The 18,712-nt window shown below is 60.8% G+C and overlaps 2 protein-coding genes across 2 annotated transcripts in view; one reads left to right on the top strand and one right to left on the bottom strand.

Moving 5' to 3' along the window:
- FAH (fumarylacetoacetate hydrolase) overlaps nucleotides 1–3,131 on the top strand; it is a 20,912-nt gene extending 17,781 nt beyond the window's left edge. The window contains exons 12-14 of the mRNA XM_049614356.1: nucleotides 226–327; nucleotides 469–586; nucleotides 2,940–3,131. Coding sequence (XP_049470313.1) covers nucleotides 226–327; nucleotides 469–586; nucleotides 2,940–3,019 — 300 coding nt within the window. The 3' untranslated portion in view covers nucleotides 3,020–3,131. The remainder of the gene's footprint in view (nucleotides 1–225; nucleotides 328–468; nucleotides 587–2,939) is intronic.
- A 12,206-nt stretch (nucleotides 3,132–15,337) lies between these two features.
- CTXND1 (cortexin domain containing 1) lies at nucleotides 15,338–15,517 on the bottom strand. Its single transcript, XM_049614377.1, has one exon. The coding sequence runs from the start codon at nucleotides 15,515–15,517 to the stop codon at nucleotides 15,338–15,340; it is 180 nt and encodes a 59-aa protein (XP_049470334.1).
- Nucleotides 15,518–18,712: the final 3,195 nt, after the last annotated feature.

The following is an 18,712-nucleotide window of genomic DNA, read 5'->3' as shown; positions in this document are numbered from 1 at the left end:
GGGGGGGGGAGCCTGGGTGGCTCAGCTGGGGTGGGGGGGCAGCCTGGGTGGCTCAGCTGGGGTGGGGGGGCCTGGGTGGCTCCGGGAGGACAGCTTATGCTGCTGCCAGCCATTCGGGGCACCGGGAGAACACCTAGGGAGGCTGTCTGCCTTGAGTGGCTGTGGGCTACCGGCCGGAGGCTGGGGTGAGCCACCTTTCCTGTCCCCCTGTGTCCCCACCCTCAGTACATGTACTGGACGATGCTCCAGCAGCTGACCCACCACTCTGTCAATGGCTGCAACCTTCGGCCGGGGGACCTCTTGGCTTCTGGAACCATCAGCGGGCCGGTGAGTCTCCGAGGACCTTCGGGCCTGCCCCTGTGGCCGGGCGGTCCCACGAGGCAGGGGCTCGTAGGCTCTGTTAGGCGTCCACTCTGCAGCCGACACGCTCACCACATGCGAGGCTGTCTTCCCTTTCCTGTTGTGAAGGAGCCCGAAAGCTTTGGCTCCTTGTTGGAGTTGTCCTGGAGGGGAACGAAGGCCATCGACCTGGGGAACGGACAGACCAGGAAGTTTCTGCTGGACGGGGATGAAGTCATCATAACAGGTGAGGGCGGCCAGGCCTCGCGGGCTCCGTCCGACTTCTCTTGTCCGCGTGCCCCGTTGTGAGCGTGTGGCGCTCCAGGCCGGCCGAAGAGCCAGCTGTCCTCCCTCGTCCCCACTCTGGCGTCCCCGGGCCCGCGTCTGCGTGTTCTGACCTCCCGCCTCCATCGGCCTTGGCCTTGGCTACCCAGGACTTTAAACCGCAGTCTCCACAGGGGGGACGCTCTGGAATGCGGTGACTGCCCTGGGATGGGAAGGTCACCACCCTCACCTCTGCATGGTGCAAGCCGCCCCCCCCCCTCGCTTCCCTGGGTCATTTCCTCTGCTTCGGTTCAGGGTGTGAGATGGGTGGGACCCCCTGAAGCTCCAGTGGCAGAGACACCCCTGGTGTCAGGTCCAGCTCACTGCCTGGGGCTGCTCCTGTGTCCCCGGGCTTGCTCCTCTGCAGGGTGAGGCTGTGTGCCTGGGCGGGCTGGCAGGTGCAGCGTGCTGGGCAGGGGGCAGCTTCCCATTCTGTGGGTGGGGTGGGGTGGGGAGTAGCCCGAAGGTGGTTTCCAGGGAAGGGCCGGTGAGGTCGGCATGCCGGGACCCGGGTTCCAGAGAAGGAGTTACGCTGTCACCTTCTGTGTCCACAGTTGGAGGTGGGGGCGCTGGCTTTCCCCCCTGTCCAGGGCTCAGTGATGCGCCCTGACCTCTCAGGTCCCTCCATCCCTGCGTGGATGCACCTGTGCCTAGCTTTCCTCTGGACCCAGCAGCGGCACCTGGGGGCTCGGGAAGACCCTGGGGTCCCCGCTCATCTGGGTGCGGCTCCTGCCCTCCCCCGGACCGGCGGGCTCAACCGGGCCAGCTTCGCCCCTCAGGGGACAGTCACCGTCTTAGTTGTCCCTGGGTGGTGGCCGGGGATGCCGCTGAGCGTCCTACACCGGACAGCCCTTCATAGCGAGTGACATCTGGCCCCGGATGTCACTTGCGCTGGGGTAGAGAGAACCCCATCTTGGCCACCTGCTGTGCCAACAGTAAATGGGGAGGGAGCGGCCAGCCTCACGCCCCAGGATGGCTCGTCGTGGACCCTTGTTCGGGTAGCAGGTGGTGCGTTAGTGGGGGTGGCGGGGCCCCGGTGACGGACGGAGCACCCGTGTCGAGTCGGGGGCAGAGGGCAGCGTCCCCGCCGGGAGGAGGGCCCTCTACAAATGCTGCTTCCGTGCTCTCCCCTGGCTGCCGGCGTCTCGTCCCCTCTCCCCGTCGGGTAGCAGGTGGGGCCCCTGATTTGGGGCCCGTCTGCAACGGGGGGGGGGGGGGGGATCTGGTGGTGTCTTTGTGTGAGCCAGGGTCACGGGCCAACCCCGGCAGGGGGTCACGGTCACCACCGCCTGGCACGGCCCTCTTCAGCTCCTCTAGCCTCCACGCGGCCCGGGGTCCCGGGGGTGCGGCCCAGTCTCGGGGCCCTGGGGCCCGAGGCCTCACGCCGACGCGTCTGTGTGTCCGTCCATGTCCTCCAGAGCCACGCTGGGCTCCCTTCAAGACACAGCGGTAACGTGTCACTGTCTGGCTGGAAGCTGGTCCGTGTCCCCTCAGTGGCCTCAGAACACGGCTCGTCGGGGCTCTCAGCCCCCCGCCCCCTCCCCCGGCAGCTTCCCGGAACAAGTGCACCACACTCGTCTCCCGCCCGGGCCTGGGTGCCTCCCGTGCCCTCAGTGTCCCGGTGAACTCCTATCCACCCATCAGATCCCAGCCCAGATGCCCCCTCCTCTCTGCTCCCGTGTCCTCCCTGCTGAGTCCGGTCCGCACAGGCCCTTCCGCTGAGCAGACCCTCGCCGTTGTTTCGGGGCATCGAGGGCCTGGAGCTCCCACCTACGGAGCATCGCGCCGGGGGCCTCACCCAGATAGTCCGTCCAACCCTCACGACCCCGAGAGAGGGGCCGCGCTCAGAGGCCGAGCGTGCGGCCCCCGTCCCTCGCTCGCAACCGCCACAGCAGCTGGCACCCGCTGGGCGTTCGCGGGTCCCGTGTGTCAGGCGTGGCAGCCCGTGGCAGCCCCCACCGTGGGTACCGTCCCGCGATCTGCTTCGCAGATGAGGAAGCTGGGTTCTGGGGGGCCCCAGGCCACGGAGCGGCCAGGCACTCCGTCAGCAGACGTGCGGTTTGACCCCAAACGCGCTCGGGGGCGGAGCGCGCCCGTCAGGAAAGCCGCGGGTCCGGTGCTCCGGAGGGTCCCTGGCGGCAGGTGCACCTACCGTTCCGTGTCCGCGCCCCCGCGGCTCGGCTCAGCTCCGGGAGGGTCGCTCTTCGTTGCCCGTCGTGTTTGTCGTGCTGCCGAGGGCCCAGCTGCGTGCCTGACCCTGTCCTCCTCCGCCCCAGGGCACTGCCAGGGGGACGGGTACCGCGTCGGCTTTGGCCAGTGTGCCGGGAAAGTGCTGCCCGCTCTCCTGCCCGCGTGAGGCTCTGCGCATCCCGGACGTGAGCTCACCGCCCCTGCCCGGGGATCCCCGCCGTCCGCGGCCGCGGGCCTGGCTCCTTGTTCAGTGGTAAATAAAGCCGTCGTGCTCGGTGTCCACGCTCGAAGCCCCGTGCCGTCCCGTGTGACCTCCACTCGTGCCCTTGATTGGACCCACAAGTCAGGGTGTGTCCCACTTCACGGTCTCCGCGGTTGACCAGCGAGGCTCATCGGTCACCGTTCCTATGAGACACCCCGGCCCTCCCCGCGCTCGCTGGTGTGGAAACAGCGGCACCTGCATTAGAGTCCTCCGAGAAACGGAGACGGTAGGATGTGATGTATGTAGAGAAATGCATTTTAAGGAATTACTCGTGATTGTGCAGGCCGGCAAGTCCAGAATCTGCAGGGTGGGCCGGAGGCTGGAGGCCCAGGGAACAGCTACAGTGTGAGCTCGAAGGTGGTCTGCTGCAGAATTCCCTCTCCTTCTGGGAAGAGCAGGCCTTTTTCTCCTAAGGCCTTCACCTGATGAGATGAGGCCCACCCACATTATGATGGAAGGTGGTCTGGTTTACTCAAAGTCCACCCGCTTAAATGTTCACCTCATCTAAAACATGCCTCCACAGCAGCCTCTAGACTAACATGGGCCCAAACCTGCGGGTACCATGGCCCGGCCAAGTGGACACGTAAAATCATCATAGCACCCCACACATCCAGTATCTCTTGGGGGGCTGCCTCACGGGGGCACGTGAGGAGCAGACTTGGTTCACGGGCTCCGTGGCTGTCTCAGCACATGGCGAACCTTGGACGGAGCCCCCAAGTTGTGGGCACACACACCTGAACTGAACAGAAGCCAGGGCAGAAAAGGGGCCAGGGGGCTAGCTTTCCTTCCCTCGTTGGCCCACAAGAGCCACAAGGATCCGGAGAGGGAGCCCCGCCCCATGTGCTCCGCCCTGCCCACGACAAACATGCAGCCCCAGCCCCAGCCTGGTTCCTCGAGCCCACGGTGACTTTTCTTGAGCCGGACGGACCTCATGCCAGAGCCTGTCTGTCAGATCATGCCATTCATTCATTCATTCATTCATTCATTCTGTCTTCATCAAGTGTCTTCTCTGTGTCAAGCACCGTTCTGGGCACATAAGACACAGCACAAAATAGCCCAACCAAACCTCTGCTCTTGTGATGTTCACATTCCAGTGGGGGGCAGACAATAAGTGAAGGGGCAAGGAGAAGACCCCCAGCGTGCAGGAGAGTGTAAGTCCTCTGGAGCACTGGGGGGCACGGATGCTATAAACAGGGGCTCAGAGAAGGCCTTAGTGCCTTGGGTTCTAAGTGCTCTTGTGCCAGATGGCCGGAGGCAGTGAGGGAGCAAGCCAGTCGGAGGTCTGGAGAGGGAATGCTCCAGGCAGAGGGACCGGCCAGTACAAATCCCCGGGGATGAAGCATGCTTCTCATTTCCGGGAACATTCCAGGGCCCGGAACCGTGGCGTTCGGAAGGCAACGCCACAGCGACACCGAGGGCCCACGTTGCTCGTCCCCACACGTGTTTTTCATCCTTACGGTGAAACCACCTCACGGTGCCACAGGCTGCTGGAGCTCCAGCCAGCACGCCCGAGTTCCAGGTGCACAGAAAAAGAAGAGGAAGAGGTGGAGGCTGGGGCGGGGGGGCGGGGGATGGAAGCAGCCCCCCTTCCGGCTGAGCTGTGTCGCTCACGCGGCCGTCCCGGGCGCGCAGCACCACACCGTTGGCGGGAACCTGGTGACAAGACCATACCTCACCGCAGGGAAGTCTGGGGATGTCCCCTTTTAGCTGCGTTCATGGTTTCTCCAGTTCAAGCCAGGGTTCAGTTGCTAAAGAAGGAGGGGAGCAGGGATACCGGGGGGGGGGAGGGGCGCCGCCAGTAGCCTGCAGCCCGCAGGCTGGGCAGAGGCTTCGCGCTCTGAGGCTGACCTGCTCTTGCCCAGGCGACTCTTGCCACGGTCTCCAGTCTCGGCCGGTTTCGGCGGAAGATCCTGTGCAGCGCAGACGGCCGCAGACCACCCAGACCCCTACCCTCCAGACAAGACTGATCCAAATACCCTCTGAGTTTGGAAGGCCAGCCCCTTCCTGGGGGGTTTCCTCCGCTCCTGGGGGCCGGTGCCCCAGGACCACGTCCGTGTCTGTCGCTCCCCCGAGATCCCCGCTCTCCAGCTGGGTTTTGAGATCGCTCCTTTAGTTCCGTCTCCTGGCTCCAGTCTGCACGCGCGACCGTCTTTTCCTTGAAGGCCTCGCGTCTACATAGCAGAACAGCTGGTGCGCACGGCGGGGCTCCCGGAGGTCTCCGGCTGGCGGACGGAAGTCGTTTGAATCATTATCGGTCCATTTGGCCCCGCTGGCGCCAGAGAATGCTGATCCCAGCCGTTGAAGTCACACGGGTCTCGTTGAAGTCACACGGGTCTCGCGCCTCGCTTGAAGTGCCCCCGGGGGCAGGCGGTGCCGTGGAAATCTGCGGGGATCGGAGCATCAGGGAGCCTAGACGCGGGGCCGGTGGGGCCGGCCGGGATCCGTGCAGCCAGAGCGGCGGGTCTCAACACGGGTCCATCCGGGACCCCGTCCAGCAAGGACTGCTCCTTGGGCCTGGCTGCTCTCCTGGGTCCGGAAGTGCCCCGGGCAGCCCAGGGGACAAGGGAACCAGTGGTCTTTGCGCCCCGAGGCAAACCGCTCCGGGTTCCGCCTCTTTCGTTCCTGCTTCCTGTCCCTCGCGGCCCCTGGCGAGGGTACACGGATGAGCCACGAGTTCTGCGACCCAGGGTAGAATCCGTTTGAGACGCGCCCTGAGCAGGAGGGCCAAGGCCAGAGGGGTTTCTGGCGGGATGGTCACGCTGGGGGTGCCAGCTGGACTCGGGGGCACCCCACTGCCCTGGGCCCGGTGGAGCCCCTGTCGCTCCTGCGCAGGGCGGGGAGGGAGGAGAGCCCCTTTGCCTCCAGCGCCCCCCGCCCCTGCCCTGCACCCTCTCCCTGACACTGGTCCAGCTTTGAGTGCTGCTGCACAGCTAGAGCGGGCCGGGTGAGGCTGGCCTCCGGCTGTCCTCTCCTTGGGGACAAGGGAGCTTTAGGGCTTTAAGTATAGTGAGGATTGTTTCTCCCAAGATTCTACAACTGGAAAAGATAAGACAAAATAGGCCGAGAGAGGAGGATTAGGGCCTGAGGTCCCTGGTGGGGGGGAACACCCGTTCTGGAACAATGCTGGGAGTGCCCGGCCACAGCCGCCCCCCTCGGGAGAAGGTTTCTCTTAACAATGTGCCAGACCTTACCTACCCCCTCAGGTTTCCCCCAGGAATGTGACCGAAGGCCTCAGTGTGGCCTCAGAGCACCCCTCACCCAGCGGAGCGGAGCACCCAGCGCCTAGAGTTGTGCCCCCAGTAAGGGTGGGACCTGGGAAGGCGCGAGGGGGAGGGGAGAGGGGAGGAGAGACCAGGACCTTCTGCGGCGAGGACCCCCGCCTAGAGTCCTCAGGCGTTCACTCCCGACTGTCCCCCGTCTACACAGGGCTTTCCTACCACTCTTCAAGTCTCATCTGTTCTAATAAACTTTTGCCAGCGGCTCGTTTTGTGCGGGGACAAAGCGGCGGGACAGCCGGTCCCGGGTATTGTGGTAAAAACTCCCGCAACAGTCCCTCGCGCAGAATGGATCTCAAAAGAGGTTCTATTTTCATTTTCTTTCTTTCTTTAATTTGGAGGCATATTAAAATTTTTTTTTCAGGTTTATTTACTTATTTTGAGAGAGAACAAATGGGGGGAGGGGCAGAGAGAGAGAGGGAGAAAGAGAATCCCAAGCGGGCTCCACGCTGTCAGCACAGGCTCGAACCCACGAACCGTGAGATCGTGACCTGGGTGGACGTTGAGATCACGACCTGGCTCATCCGACTGAGCCCCTCCAGGCGCCCCGGGGGGCATATACTTTCTAACGACCTCAGGAAAAATTCCCATGGGGGGATTGCCTTCCAAAGTGTGCATCTGTGTCCTGTATGTGTCCCTCTCTGTCCCTCCCCTCAGCAGTGACCCCGGCCTGAGGGAGAGGCAGAAAGGACTCCCAGATGCCCCTGATGAACGGGAGAGGGCAGAGTGGAGGCTTCCTGGCAATGTGTTTGTTTTTCGTGGTGGCACAGACTAATAACGCTGTGCCGAGAGCACACCCAGAGGCTGGGCAGTGGGTCCTTTCCTGGGGGGACAGGGGGATGGGGACGGAACATCTCTGCGGCCACCGAGGACTTGACCCCAGAGATCAACAGACCGCTGCTGTCTGTGACAATCCGAGCCACGTCTTCCTTCTCTAGATGTGGGGCTCCCGAGGGCAGAGTTGTTGGCTGTTGCTGCTGGAAGGTTCTCCAGCACCTAGCACTGACCCGCCAGCATGTGGCAGGCACTTCGCCTACATTTGCCGAACAGATGAATGGATCCCGGGAGACCACGAGCGACGGGATTCTGTTGTATTCACAGATCCATCCCCTGAAGCCAGGGACCCGCGGAGGCTCCCTTCTGCCTCGACGTTTCAAAGCTCAAGCTCGATGTTGAAATAAAACACATTCTCTTCTCCTACCCCGACATGCTTTGATAAGGACGAGACAAAATTTCAAAGCTATCTACGGCGTTTGAGGGTTGAAAAGGGGCAACATAGCAAACTAATTTATCTTCCTTTTTTTTCAACTGAAGTTTAATTAATTAATACCCAGTGACCTGTTGCATTCGGACGTACGGTACAGGGATTCGAATCCCATACGCCACCCGGTCGTCGCGATCCCCTGTCTCACCCCACCCCCTCCCCTCTGCTGACCACCAGTCTTTTCTTTGCATCAGACACAACAGTTTGATCGCTGTACCTGAACAGTGTTGGCCGTTTCGGATCACCCCTGAAGACCTACAGATACATGACTTGTTTCACAAACGTTTTCCAAGAAAGTTTTAAGGTTTATTGCCTTCATTTCCTTGGAATCACTATTTTGTCATAGCCAGGCTTTTCGCACAACGTGGGCTTCATTGACAGACGAATCTCCGTGATTAAAAAAGTACACCGACTTGTACTCAGAACGTACAAAAGGCAAATATTTTCACCCAAACCCTTAAGGTTAAAAATTGCAAAACTAAAGTTATCCTCTGTGCGTTTTCTGCGTTAGTTTTCTTTGATAATATTGAAACTTTCCACTAAAATGAAAGGCACGACGTAAATTGTAACTGAAGAATGTTAACGCTTCATATCAAAACTATTTAAATCAAGCTGAAATGTTTAAATTTGTTAAAAAAAAAAAAAAGTTAAATCCTTTCACGTACGTCTCATAAAAATAACACCCTTTGCAGTCCTGGTGTTCACCCTCCCCCTCGCTGCCAAAGTAAATAATTCGTATCGCTCGTCATGTGTTAGGAAGAGATCTGTGTAGAGATCGATTGATAGGAATCAGGTAATACTGTGAAATGTGCCCTCACTGCCACGTGCAGCTGTCGTGAATACCAGGCTAATTTGTGAGGGTTTCCAGAAGCACAAATCGGAAAGAGAGCAAGAAAATAGATACTTGGTACAACGGCAAAATGCCCCCAGTTGGGGCAAGAACCAGTTGCTTCCGTCCTGGGCGCCGCCTCCCTGCAGCCCGCCGGCGTGTCTCACGGGAGGGGCACCGAGGGTGCAGGTTGGGTGACACCAGGCGGACTCTCAGGGGACAGAGGGGCCCCCGTGACCCCTTACGGGGATCTGTGCGTGGCCGTTTGTAATACGCTGGCCCCCGGAAGCACGAGTCCCAAGGAAGGGCCCCCTCGCCCCCCTCTCTGGGCCCCACGTTGTCTCTGGTATTTTCTGTGTAAACGAAGACACGTGTCCCTCTCGCACCTCCAGCTGGGCGGCGGAGCTGAGAGCCGGCTCCGGAACTTTGAGCCTCCGGGGGAATCATGGCGCAGCGGTTGGAACTCTGGCCTTGACCCAGGGCAGGGGCTTCTCCGGGCGGGGCTGTGCCTTACTCCTGTGTCCAAACCGCTGTCACACGGGAGCTGCTCACAAGTGTGGGGGGCGTTGTCACGTCTGGGAGCCCGGCTCCAAGGTCTTCTGGGTCATAGCAGCGCCTCACCTGGCGATCCGCGAGGAGGAAGGATGTGCTCACAGGACGTCTGTTCCAGCTCCCGCCTCCTGGGTGTCCAGCCTCTCGGCCTGGGGTCACTGTTCCGAGTCCCCGTCTGCTTCTGGGGTGAAGCCCCACCTCTCCGCACCTCGTGGGCTCAGGGCTGTGCGGGGGGTGGGGGGCTTATCGAGCGTGACCATGGGGGGTGCCGGCCGGCTGCTTCCGTGTGTGTGGTCAGGCCGAAGGGCTGTCAGCTCTGTGGACCCCCTTGACTGTGTGTCAGACCAGAAGACGCTCCTTTTCCTGGAGGAGGGGATTCCCAGGACGAGGCAAGGCCCCTGTGTCCGGGGCAGCCGGGCGGTGGGGGGAGTGGACCACCGCACAGAAGCAGCCCAGGGGGCATCGAGGACTGCTGCTCCCGGCCCCTTTCCCGAACTCTCGAAGTCAGAAAGCTGGTTTCGGTGCACGAGCGGGGCCGTGCCTGAGGTCTGCTGCAGGGAAAACCCCGAGGGCCCGATGCGGTTTCCGCCCCGTCCTCCTCTCCGGCCTTCCCTGCCCTGTCTCGTCCCGGGAGGCCACCCCTGTGGATGACATCACCCAGGCTCCTGTCCTGTGGCTCCTGGCTGGCGGGGGGCGGCAGAGGAGAAAGTGCAGAGGGAGAAGGTCGGGGTGTTTGTTCTCCGCACCCCCTCCCTTCTGGGCCATGGGTTTGGGGGCCTGTGTCCCCCTGTGTCCTTCCACCGTGGCTCACGGCTCCCAAAGAGAGCATGGCCACCGCCCTTGCTGGATTCGGGGGCCACTGTCCCTCCCCAGGCAAGCAGTGACAACGGCTTCTCACTGTCCCCAGTCCTGGCTGACTCACCATCCCTGCTGGTTCTCTTAAACTCGTCTACACTTCTGCAAATAGTCCTGAAATTAAGCCGCCCTCGGTGAATGCTGGGAGTACGCGAGGGGGTGCCTGGAGTGTCCCTGCAATACTGCGGAGAAAGGAGCCTGAAGGCAGGAGCCCCCCGGACTTCACTGATGCTGGGTTCCGCGGACTGGGAGGGGCCGGGCGGTGGTGCCTTGAGGACCCAGCACGGCAGGAGACCCGATGGTTCGGGGGTGTCTGGGGCAGACAGGGGCACCGTCTCCCCTGCCTGGAAGGTCCCGGAGCCAAGGGATGGAGACAGAAGTGAATCTTCCCACTATTAAACCTAACGACCCACGTACGGAATTTCTGCTTCTCACCCTTGTCTCCTTGGACCCGGTGGCTTTGAAAATTCTTTGGGAGGCTGGGGTGCCTGGGTGGCTCAGTCAGTTAAACGTCCGACTTCGGCTCAGGTCACGATCTCACGGTCTGTGGGTTCGAGCCCCGCGTCGGGCTCTGTGCTGACAGCTCGGAGCCTGGAGCCTGCTTCGATTCTGTGTCTCCCTCTCTCTCTGCCCCTCCCTGCTCACTCTCTCTCTCTCTCTCAAAAATAAATAAACATTAAAAAAATAAAAACACAACTCTTCGCGAGGGAGAGGAAGTGCGTCCCCCAGGGGTACACGGGTGTGGGTCTGTCAGGCTAGAAACCGAGATCCTCCTGTGGTCATTCGGGCTGCCTCGTGTTGAACGCGGGGGCAGAGAAGGGGCTCACCGTGCCGCCGGGGGGTCCCATCCCAGGAGCCGTGGGAAGCGGGGTTCCCTCCACACAGCCGGGGCAAGCGGCTCCCTGGGGGCCCCCGTCCCGTGCCCCCCACTTCTGCAGGTCTGAGGTGGGGGCGTGAACTCGGATCCTAACAGACTCCCCGGCGACGCTGACGTTCTCTGTCCCGAGACGAGGGTCGGGCGGTGTTGCCCTAGCGTGCTCCGAGCTTCCAAACACGCCTCCACGTGAGGCCTTCAGACCCCTTCACGTTCCCTGTGGGCCTGTAGAAGCTGGCGGCCCAAGGAAGACCGGGCTCCAGGAGTCTGGATCCTCCACAGATGAAGGTTTGGGAGATTCCAGCAGATAGAATACTCCCGAGAGCCAAGGGAACGCGGGAGGTGAGGGGTCGCGGAGAAGGTGCTGGAAAATGACACCACGCTTCAAGCCCCAGGCCCGGAGGGGAGGGCCGTAGCAGCTGTGCGTTATAGGAACCGCTCCGTTTACTCACCTAGAGGGGGGTACGGTCCGGGTGGGCAGTGGGCCCAGGTCGGTATCGCCCCTCCCCTGCCCAGACAATATGGCGGCAGATGGACCTTCGTCCCCCTACGTGGAGGGCATATAATTTTTCCCCATCCAAGCAGAGTTCGTGAACGGATGCTGAATGTAATAGGGGTGGGTTGTACTCGTTACGTTTTGTTCGCTCCAGAACGCTAACAGACACGAACCGCTTCACCCGGGGCTCCCAGACCATCAGGTTCTGTTGTTTTTGGCTGATGGAAGGTCCAGAGGAGAGACTGGACGGGGGAGTGTCAAGGTCAAGGTATGCGTTTCCCTCCACGCTCTTCCTGCTGGGCTGCAGTTCGGGCACAAGTCTTAACCGTCTCCCTGTGGCCACGGCTCCTGCCGGGTTCTGAGAACATTCCTTCTCCTTGCCACGTCAGGCCACGCTGGCCACGGCTCCCCCCCGTGGCCTGTGTGGTGCTTTGCCATCCGGTGTCGCTTCCCTCAGCCCTGCCTGACCTCTGAATAGTCTTTCGTTAAGCCCTCGAAGCATAAACGCTTTGGCTGTGCCCTCTGCTTCCTGCCGGGACGCTGACTGATTCAGGGCCCAGACAGAAACCCCGCGGGAGGGAGGGAGAGCCTTAGCTGGTGACCGTCCAGGAGTGACACGCAGGGGGAAGGCTGGCAGAGCCGAGGCCGTGTGTCCCCCTGGATGCAGATGACCTGTGTGTGCCCAGGGAGCTCAGCTGGGGCACCCGTCCGCAGGCCGGGCCATGGGCCAGGGGGCCCCGCAGGTTGTCACCCATCACAGGACCAGTCCACAGGACCGGTCCTCAGCGGTGAGACCGCGGGGCGGGAAACCACACCGGCTTGGCAGTCCTCTCCGGCTGGTGTTGGAAGCAGGACGGGCCCCTTTAAGGTTGGGTTGACCTCGAGGTCTGGGGTGATGTTTGGGCGAGGGAGACCCGCGTCTCTCGATTCAATAAAACCACGTAGACGCGAGCAACTAGTTGGAAGAGACCCAACAGAGACGGTGAAATTGATGCTGCGAGCTGGTGAAGCTCGTGGCCCGTTGCTCAGGTCGGCCCGTCTGTGCGTCCTCAGGGGCCGTGTTTCCCCCGCTGACTGTCGTCCTGGTGTCCTGCTTCTGCCCGTTTTTGTTACCCCCCCCTGCGCTCCGTCGCACCGCCCACCATGCAGGTGGCCCCAGACACCACGCGAAAGGGGTTGTGTGTCAGACTTTACTGAGGGTTTGGAGTAACGGGGAGGGATTGTAGCAGAGCCCGTCTCCCGTTCTGTGCGGCGGGGAGTTTCTGTCTGGTCCCAGTTTCCCTTAAGCCTCGAGCTGTGGCCAGCTCCACAGGCCTCTCTCTCTCTGCTTCCATTCCCTCTCTGCCAGCTTCCAGTCTTCAAAAACGCTGCTCATTTCTTTTGCGGGACGGTTTCTCTCTCCATCCACAACCCCAGAGCTCACCTCAACTAGCCAGGAACTGGCTCAGACGATCTGATCGCAGAAGACCCCCCTCCTCCTCCCGTAGCATCAGGGAGTAGCGGCAGATGCCCGGAGTTCCCCTTAACGGGGCCAAAGGCTTAGACAGGCGTCCCTGGCCTACGGCTTTCTTAGGTGGAGGGGGTGTGGTTTGAACATTTATTCCCCGCTGTCCTGAGCGAGCTCTCTGCCTTCGTCACTGTGTCTCCTGGCACATGAAGAACAGGGAAAATGAAAGCGATCCAAGCACTTCCTAATGGGAATGTGGACAGTGCACCAGACGGCTCGTCCACGGCCACCGAGAGGGTAACGGGGAAGGCCGTGGCAGCGGGCTCCTGAGGTAATGTTAGGAGAGAGTAGGGTTTTAGATTATGTAGCTGATGACATTTCTAAGGAGTATATCTTGCATTCGGGCAAGGGTCAGAAGGGGGCGTATTGGATACACAGTGAAAATCGCTGTTTGACGGGAGGCTTGGATGGGGCGTGAGTTTTTTATTTTTCATCTTTTCTGAAATATTCTTCCCTCTTGCCACCAAAACCAAACAACAACAACAACAACAAACCAGTCCAGAGAGACGGTGGGAAACACCCACAGATGTTGAGTGTGGAAAAGAGGGAGGTGGGGCCAGGGACCCCGGGGGCCGTGCTTCTCTAACTCCCGTGTGCCCGGCCGGCACTCAGCGGGTCTCGCCCACAGGTTCCTGGGCGCCACCCCCCAGGGACGCTGGCCCCGCAGGTCTGGGGTGGGGCCCGGGTTCTGGATTCCCAGCATGCTCCTCACCTCTGGAGATGCACTCTGTCTCTCACCACAGTTCGGGTGGCACGGCCCTAGGGCGCCTGATCGTCACTCCTGCGGACTCTGAAGTACCTCCAGCCAAGGCCTTCCAGAACTTTCCTTGCTCCTGGGGCTTGCTATTAACTGACGGGGAGACGGCGCTCATTCACGCTGCAAATCCATGCTGATGTGCTTTTGACAGAAGTGCGTGTCTCTGAGGCAGGCTGCACAGTGAAGGCTGCTGCTGGGCCTGGGGCAATGCACAAGGTCCTTGCTCTAGATCCTTCTCTCAGACAGAGCCTCCAGCGCGTCTGGGCTGGCTGCCTCTCCCAGCTGTCCCTTTGTGCGTCCCACCTAGCGTGTGCGTGCGTGTGTGGGGGTGGACAGCCGGACAGGCCCCGGAACGTGCCTGAACAGCCGTGGTCTTGTTCATTTTCGGGGTCACCTGGTGGTGACGGTGCTTTGGAAACCTGTTGCCCAGGTGGCCCGGGTTGCAGGGGGGCCCGGAGCGGGGATGCCGGTGAGGGGAAGGGAGCATTGGGTTTCCCCACAGGTGCAGGTCTGTCCCTCGGGGGTGGCCGGCCACCCCTTGCAGGGACGGCATAGATGCCTGGGAGGAAGGGGCTTCAGGCAGTCCAGCCTAACTGCATACCGTATGTGCTTAAACATATGACAGTGACAGTTGTGTAAATCGATAGACACCATATCCCTTGAGGTCAGGTGCTGGAAGAGGTTGCTGTGAGTGTCCCTTTGACCAGGGGTCCTGGCCGGGAGATTTGGCTTTGGAAGCGGCCCCGGGAGGTTGAGGAGCTTCCAGGGTTCCAGGCTCTGCGGGGAGGGGGTCCCAGAGCCCATGCGCTCCCGGCTCAGGCCCCTGGCCTCTCCCCGGGGTGGGGGAGTCACGGAGTGCTCCTTCGTTCCGTCCTCATGACAACCTTGTGAGGTAGACGTCACTCCCTCGTGTCACAGGTGAGGGAATTGGGGCTCAGAGAGGCTGACCGAGCTGTTGGGGGTCCTGTAGCGAGGAAGGAACGGGGCCGGGATTCGGGACCAGCATTGCGGGCTCCGTGGTCACAGATGTGGGTGACGGCCGAGGGGGGGCTGATGGGACGGGAGGAGGCGGCACAACGTCGTGCGTACGTGTGAATTGGGCTATTTAAAAAGACGTGTAAAAAGAGCCTGGGAGAAATATATCAAAATGGTGGCTTTGGGGAGGTGGGATTATAGGTGTTATTTTCCCCTTTCCTTCTATTTTTCTGTATTTTCCCAAGCTCCCAAGATGCACATTTCATCTATGACAGGAAAAATAGACTCCTCTGTGTTTTAGTTAAAAAAAAAAAATACTGCCCGGAAGCAGCCCTGTGCCTTGTGAGAACGCCGGCCTCCACCTGCACACCCACCGGCCTCCGGGCCGGACTCGGGGTCAGGGGGCTGGCGCGAGTGCTGCTTTGCATGTTGAGGGCAGACGGTGTCCCCACAGCGAGGGCTCTGTTGCGTGATGGTGCGTGTCTGCCCCGGATCCCCTCCCAGAAGGTGCGCAGGAGCCAGGGACGGGGGCCACCCCGTCATCCCACAGTGAGTCCCCACGAGGGACGGCCTCCGCGGGCCTCCGGGGCCCGTGTCGTTGGTATGTCCAGGCTGGGCCACCCTCGAGCCCCCCTTGGCACCCCGCTCACTTCCCTCTGGGGCTCCAGAGGGAGCAGCGAACCGCCTACATCCCGGCTTCACGGGCTTGTGGGCGGACAGCCGGGGGACATGGGGTGGCCAGGGGACACGGGGCGGCCAGGGGACTCGGGAGTGGCCGGGGGACTCGGGCGGCCGGGGGACACGGGGACTCCTTTCCCCCGAGTCCCCCGGCCGCGCCTCAATCATCCAGGTGCTGCTCCTCCCAGGTGGACGTGGGGATGGCGCTGTACGGGTCCATGATGACCTTGGCGCAGCGAATGATCATGACCACGAGGAAGAGGCAGAGGAAGACGAAGCAGGCCAGGGTCAGCCCTTTGTCCACGTCCACGAAGACGGGCTCGGGCGTGGGCTCCTCCATGTCGGGGCTGCGGCTGCGGGCTCCTCCTCCAGCCCGGGGTCGACAGGTACCATTTTCCACGCCTGCGGGGAGCCAGGGCTGTGGGGAGGCAGGGCCACAGTCCGGCCTGCCGGGGCGGGGGGAGGGGGGTCACGGCCCTGGAGCGACCCCTCGCCGCCCGGCCCCTCCTGAGGGTATGAGGGGCCCAGGACACACGCATCCTCCCCGGGACCCAAAGGCCAACCTCGTGGGCGACCGCAGTCTGTGGCGGGGCCCGTGCCGCCCGGGCAGCGGGGACAGGTGACCGAGGACGGAGCTCCCGCACTTGTTCCCGCCGCCCGGCCCCGGGGAGGGCGATGTCATGACGCCTCTGGGTCTGCCCGGCGCCGACCCGGGGCGCTCAGAGCGGTGCAGGAACGAGGTCACGAGTGAGTTCGCTGCAGCAGCAGAAGCCGTTTGGCAGCGGAATGTTGAGCGGAACGTATGGACGGACCGCACAGGCCCCCCTGCACCAGACAGGGTCCCACGGAGGGTCTGCGCCCTCCCCCCACTGAGGGACAGGGGCGGAAGCCACAGGGGTCGTCAGAAGACCCGGTTGGGCGATCACAGGGACCCGCCTTGCGGGGGAATGTCAGATGACCGTCCCGCAAGCCTTCACCTCCCTGCTGCGGGCGGTGACGAGGCCAGCGCGGTCAGGCCGTGTCCCAGGTGGGGATGCGCTCTGTGGTCCCTGGCCCTCGGGGCGGGGGGCCGTGCTCTGACGAAGGGGGTCTCCCCAGGGCAGGGCTGCTGTCCCCGCACACGTGGCCTCCGCAGGCCTCTCCCTCCGCTGGCGGGAGGCAGAGTGGGGACCAGTCTCCCCCGTCCCTCCGGACTTCAGGACCACATGGAGGTGAGCCTCAGGCCGGCGGGTCCCGGCACATCCATCACCGCTGGTGACCGTTCGTCCCCCTTGCTCAGATTCCCCCCCGTCCCTAGAGGGCACTGACCTGCCGGTCGGAGCGGTCACCACGTCAGAAGGGCTGCCGGGTGGCCCGCACTCTGGGTCAGGCTGCTCTGGGAGGGCGGGGGGTGGGTGGCCGGACGTGACCGCGGGGAGCCAGCGACAGCGGTGGCCTTTCACTCAGTCGCAGGCACCTGTGCGGGCGGCAGCTGCAACAGAAGAGGATGAGAGCCCGTCACTTCCTGGGACACGCGGCCCTGGTGCCACCTGGTCTGGCAGGAAGGGCTGACCCGGTGGCTCTTCACCGGGCACGGTGCCGGGGCCGAAGGCTTTATTCTAGTGCCGCTTTTTCAATTTCCTTCTTTCTTTCAAAAGCTATAGCGTTTCAGGGGCGCCTGGGTGGCTCAGTCGGTTAAGCCTCTGACTCTTGATCTCAGCTCAGGTCTCGATCTCGGGGTCATGAGTTCAAGCCCACATTGGGCTCCGTGCTGGGCGTGAAGCATTTATTAATAAATAAAATAAAAATTACAGCGTTTTACAATTTCTCGTAAAGTACACATCACGTAAGATTTTCCACGGTGTGCATTTCAGGGGCACTAAGGACACCGGCAGCGTTGGGCCACCCACCAGCCCCACCGTCCGCCTCCCGAAGTCTTCATCCTGCAAAACTGAAACTCGGTCGCCATTAAACAGCCGGCCCCCGGCACCCACCACCTCCTTTCTGTCTCGGTGCACTTGGCTCCTCTCGGGACCTCACGGGAGTGGATGCTGCAGCCTCTGTCCCTTTCTGGCGGCATCGTGTCCACCAGGCTCATCCTGCGGTGGCAGCCGTCGGGCCCTCCTTCCTTGCTAAGCTGGGTAATATTCCGCTCCGTTCCTCCACGGACGGGTAGGTGGGCTGCTTCCAGCCCTTGGCCGTTGCGGACGATGCTGCCGCGAATCCGTGCGCGGATGTCTCCTGGGGGCCCCGCTTCGATGCCTTGAGGTGCGCAGATCCAGAGCCGAATGGCCGGATCGCTGCTATTCTAGTCTGTTGTTACCTCTTACCCGTTTTTCTCTCGGATTTTTGGTCTCTTTCTTGACCGTGGAAGCACAGAGTTGAGATTAATGTTTTATTTGTTCGTCTGATTTTTATCTCCTATTTGTGACTCTTCCTTTATCCCTGAGTCCTACTCCTGTGTCTCTGTTGTCTTCCTCCGCCCGATTTTCGTGACTAGTATTAGCCCTTGGGTGTTTCTCTGTTCTTGGCCGTGCTTACGTTTCTGTAACTGAACTGTCAACGTTCGATGTCCTTTTGTTCCCAGTCATTACAGGTGAAGGAACTGGGGAGGCTCATCCCAATTTCCACCTTCTTTCCCTGTTCTTTACGTTGTAGCCGGTTCTGTTATGTCACCCTTCCGTACTGTTTTTTAATCTGCATTTTCCGGTTCGACACATTCAGTGCTCACCTGGGCCTGCGGCTGGGGTTGCCCATCAGCGCAGATGTTCTCCAGCACGACTCTCAGGAAGGAAGGGCTCGTGGGGACAATACTCCCTTCGGTCTTACCTGTTGGCTTCTTTGAAGGTAATGTGCCTGTGTCTCTGACTGCCTTAAAGGTCTTCCCTCTGTCTTTGGTTCCCTGTGGATGGTCTGGGCATGCTTTTGTCTGTATTCCCCTCTTCAAACACTCGTCTGTCCTGTTCTCTCTCTTTCCCCTTTCCGGCTCTCCAAGTACACATAGGCCTTTTCATTATGTCAGTTTGTCTGTTACACTTTATTTCTGTGTTTGTTTTTCTTTTTATGCTGTTGTCTGAACGCTTTCTACTGAACCAGCTTCCGGTCCGCTCATCTTCTCTCCTGCTGTATCCAATTAGCTGCTAGATCTATCTATTCAAATGTTCATTTAAGCCATACTTTTCAGTTGTATAATTTCCATGTGAACCTTTAAAAAAATGTTCCAGCTCTCCAGTGGGATTTTCCACCTTGTTAGCTACTATCTTGAACACAACTCATCACTATTTTTTAAAGACCACATCTGATAACTCTAATGTCTAGGTCATCCGTGGGTTTGCTTGTACAGTTTTTTCTTTCTTTTGGTTCAGTTTCTTTTTTTCTTTTTAATTGTTTTTAACATTTATTCAGTTTTGAGAGCGAGAGAACGTGGGAGGGGCGGAAAGACAAAGGATCCGAAGCAGGCTCTGTGCTGTGAGCACAGAGCCCCATGCGGGGCTCGGACTCACAAAGTGTGAGATCACAACCTGAGCCGAAATCAGGAGTCGGCTGCTTAACCTTA

The sequence above is a fragment of the Panthera uncia genome (genome assembly GCF_023721935.1).
Source record: "Panthera uncia isolate 11264 chromosome B3 unlocalized genomic scaffold, Puncia_PCG_1.0 HiC_scaffold_2, whole genome shotgun sequence".
Classification (NCBI taxonomy): domain Eukaryota; kingdom Metazoa; phylum Chordata; class Mammalia; order Carnivora; family Felidae; genus Panthera; species Panthera uncia.
Note: the sequence above shows the minus strand (reverse complement) of the source record. Positions and strands in the feature narration are given on the sequence as shown.

Bases quoted from the DNA above. Each gene is read 5' to 3' on its own strand.
- CTXND1 (XM_049614377.1), bottom strand. From the start codon at position 15,517: ATGGAGGAGCCCACGCCCGAGCCCGTCTTCGTGGACGTGGACAAAGGG.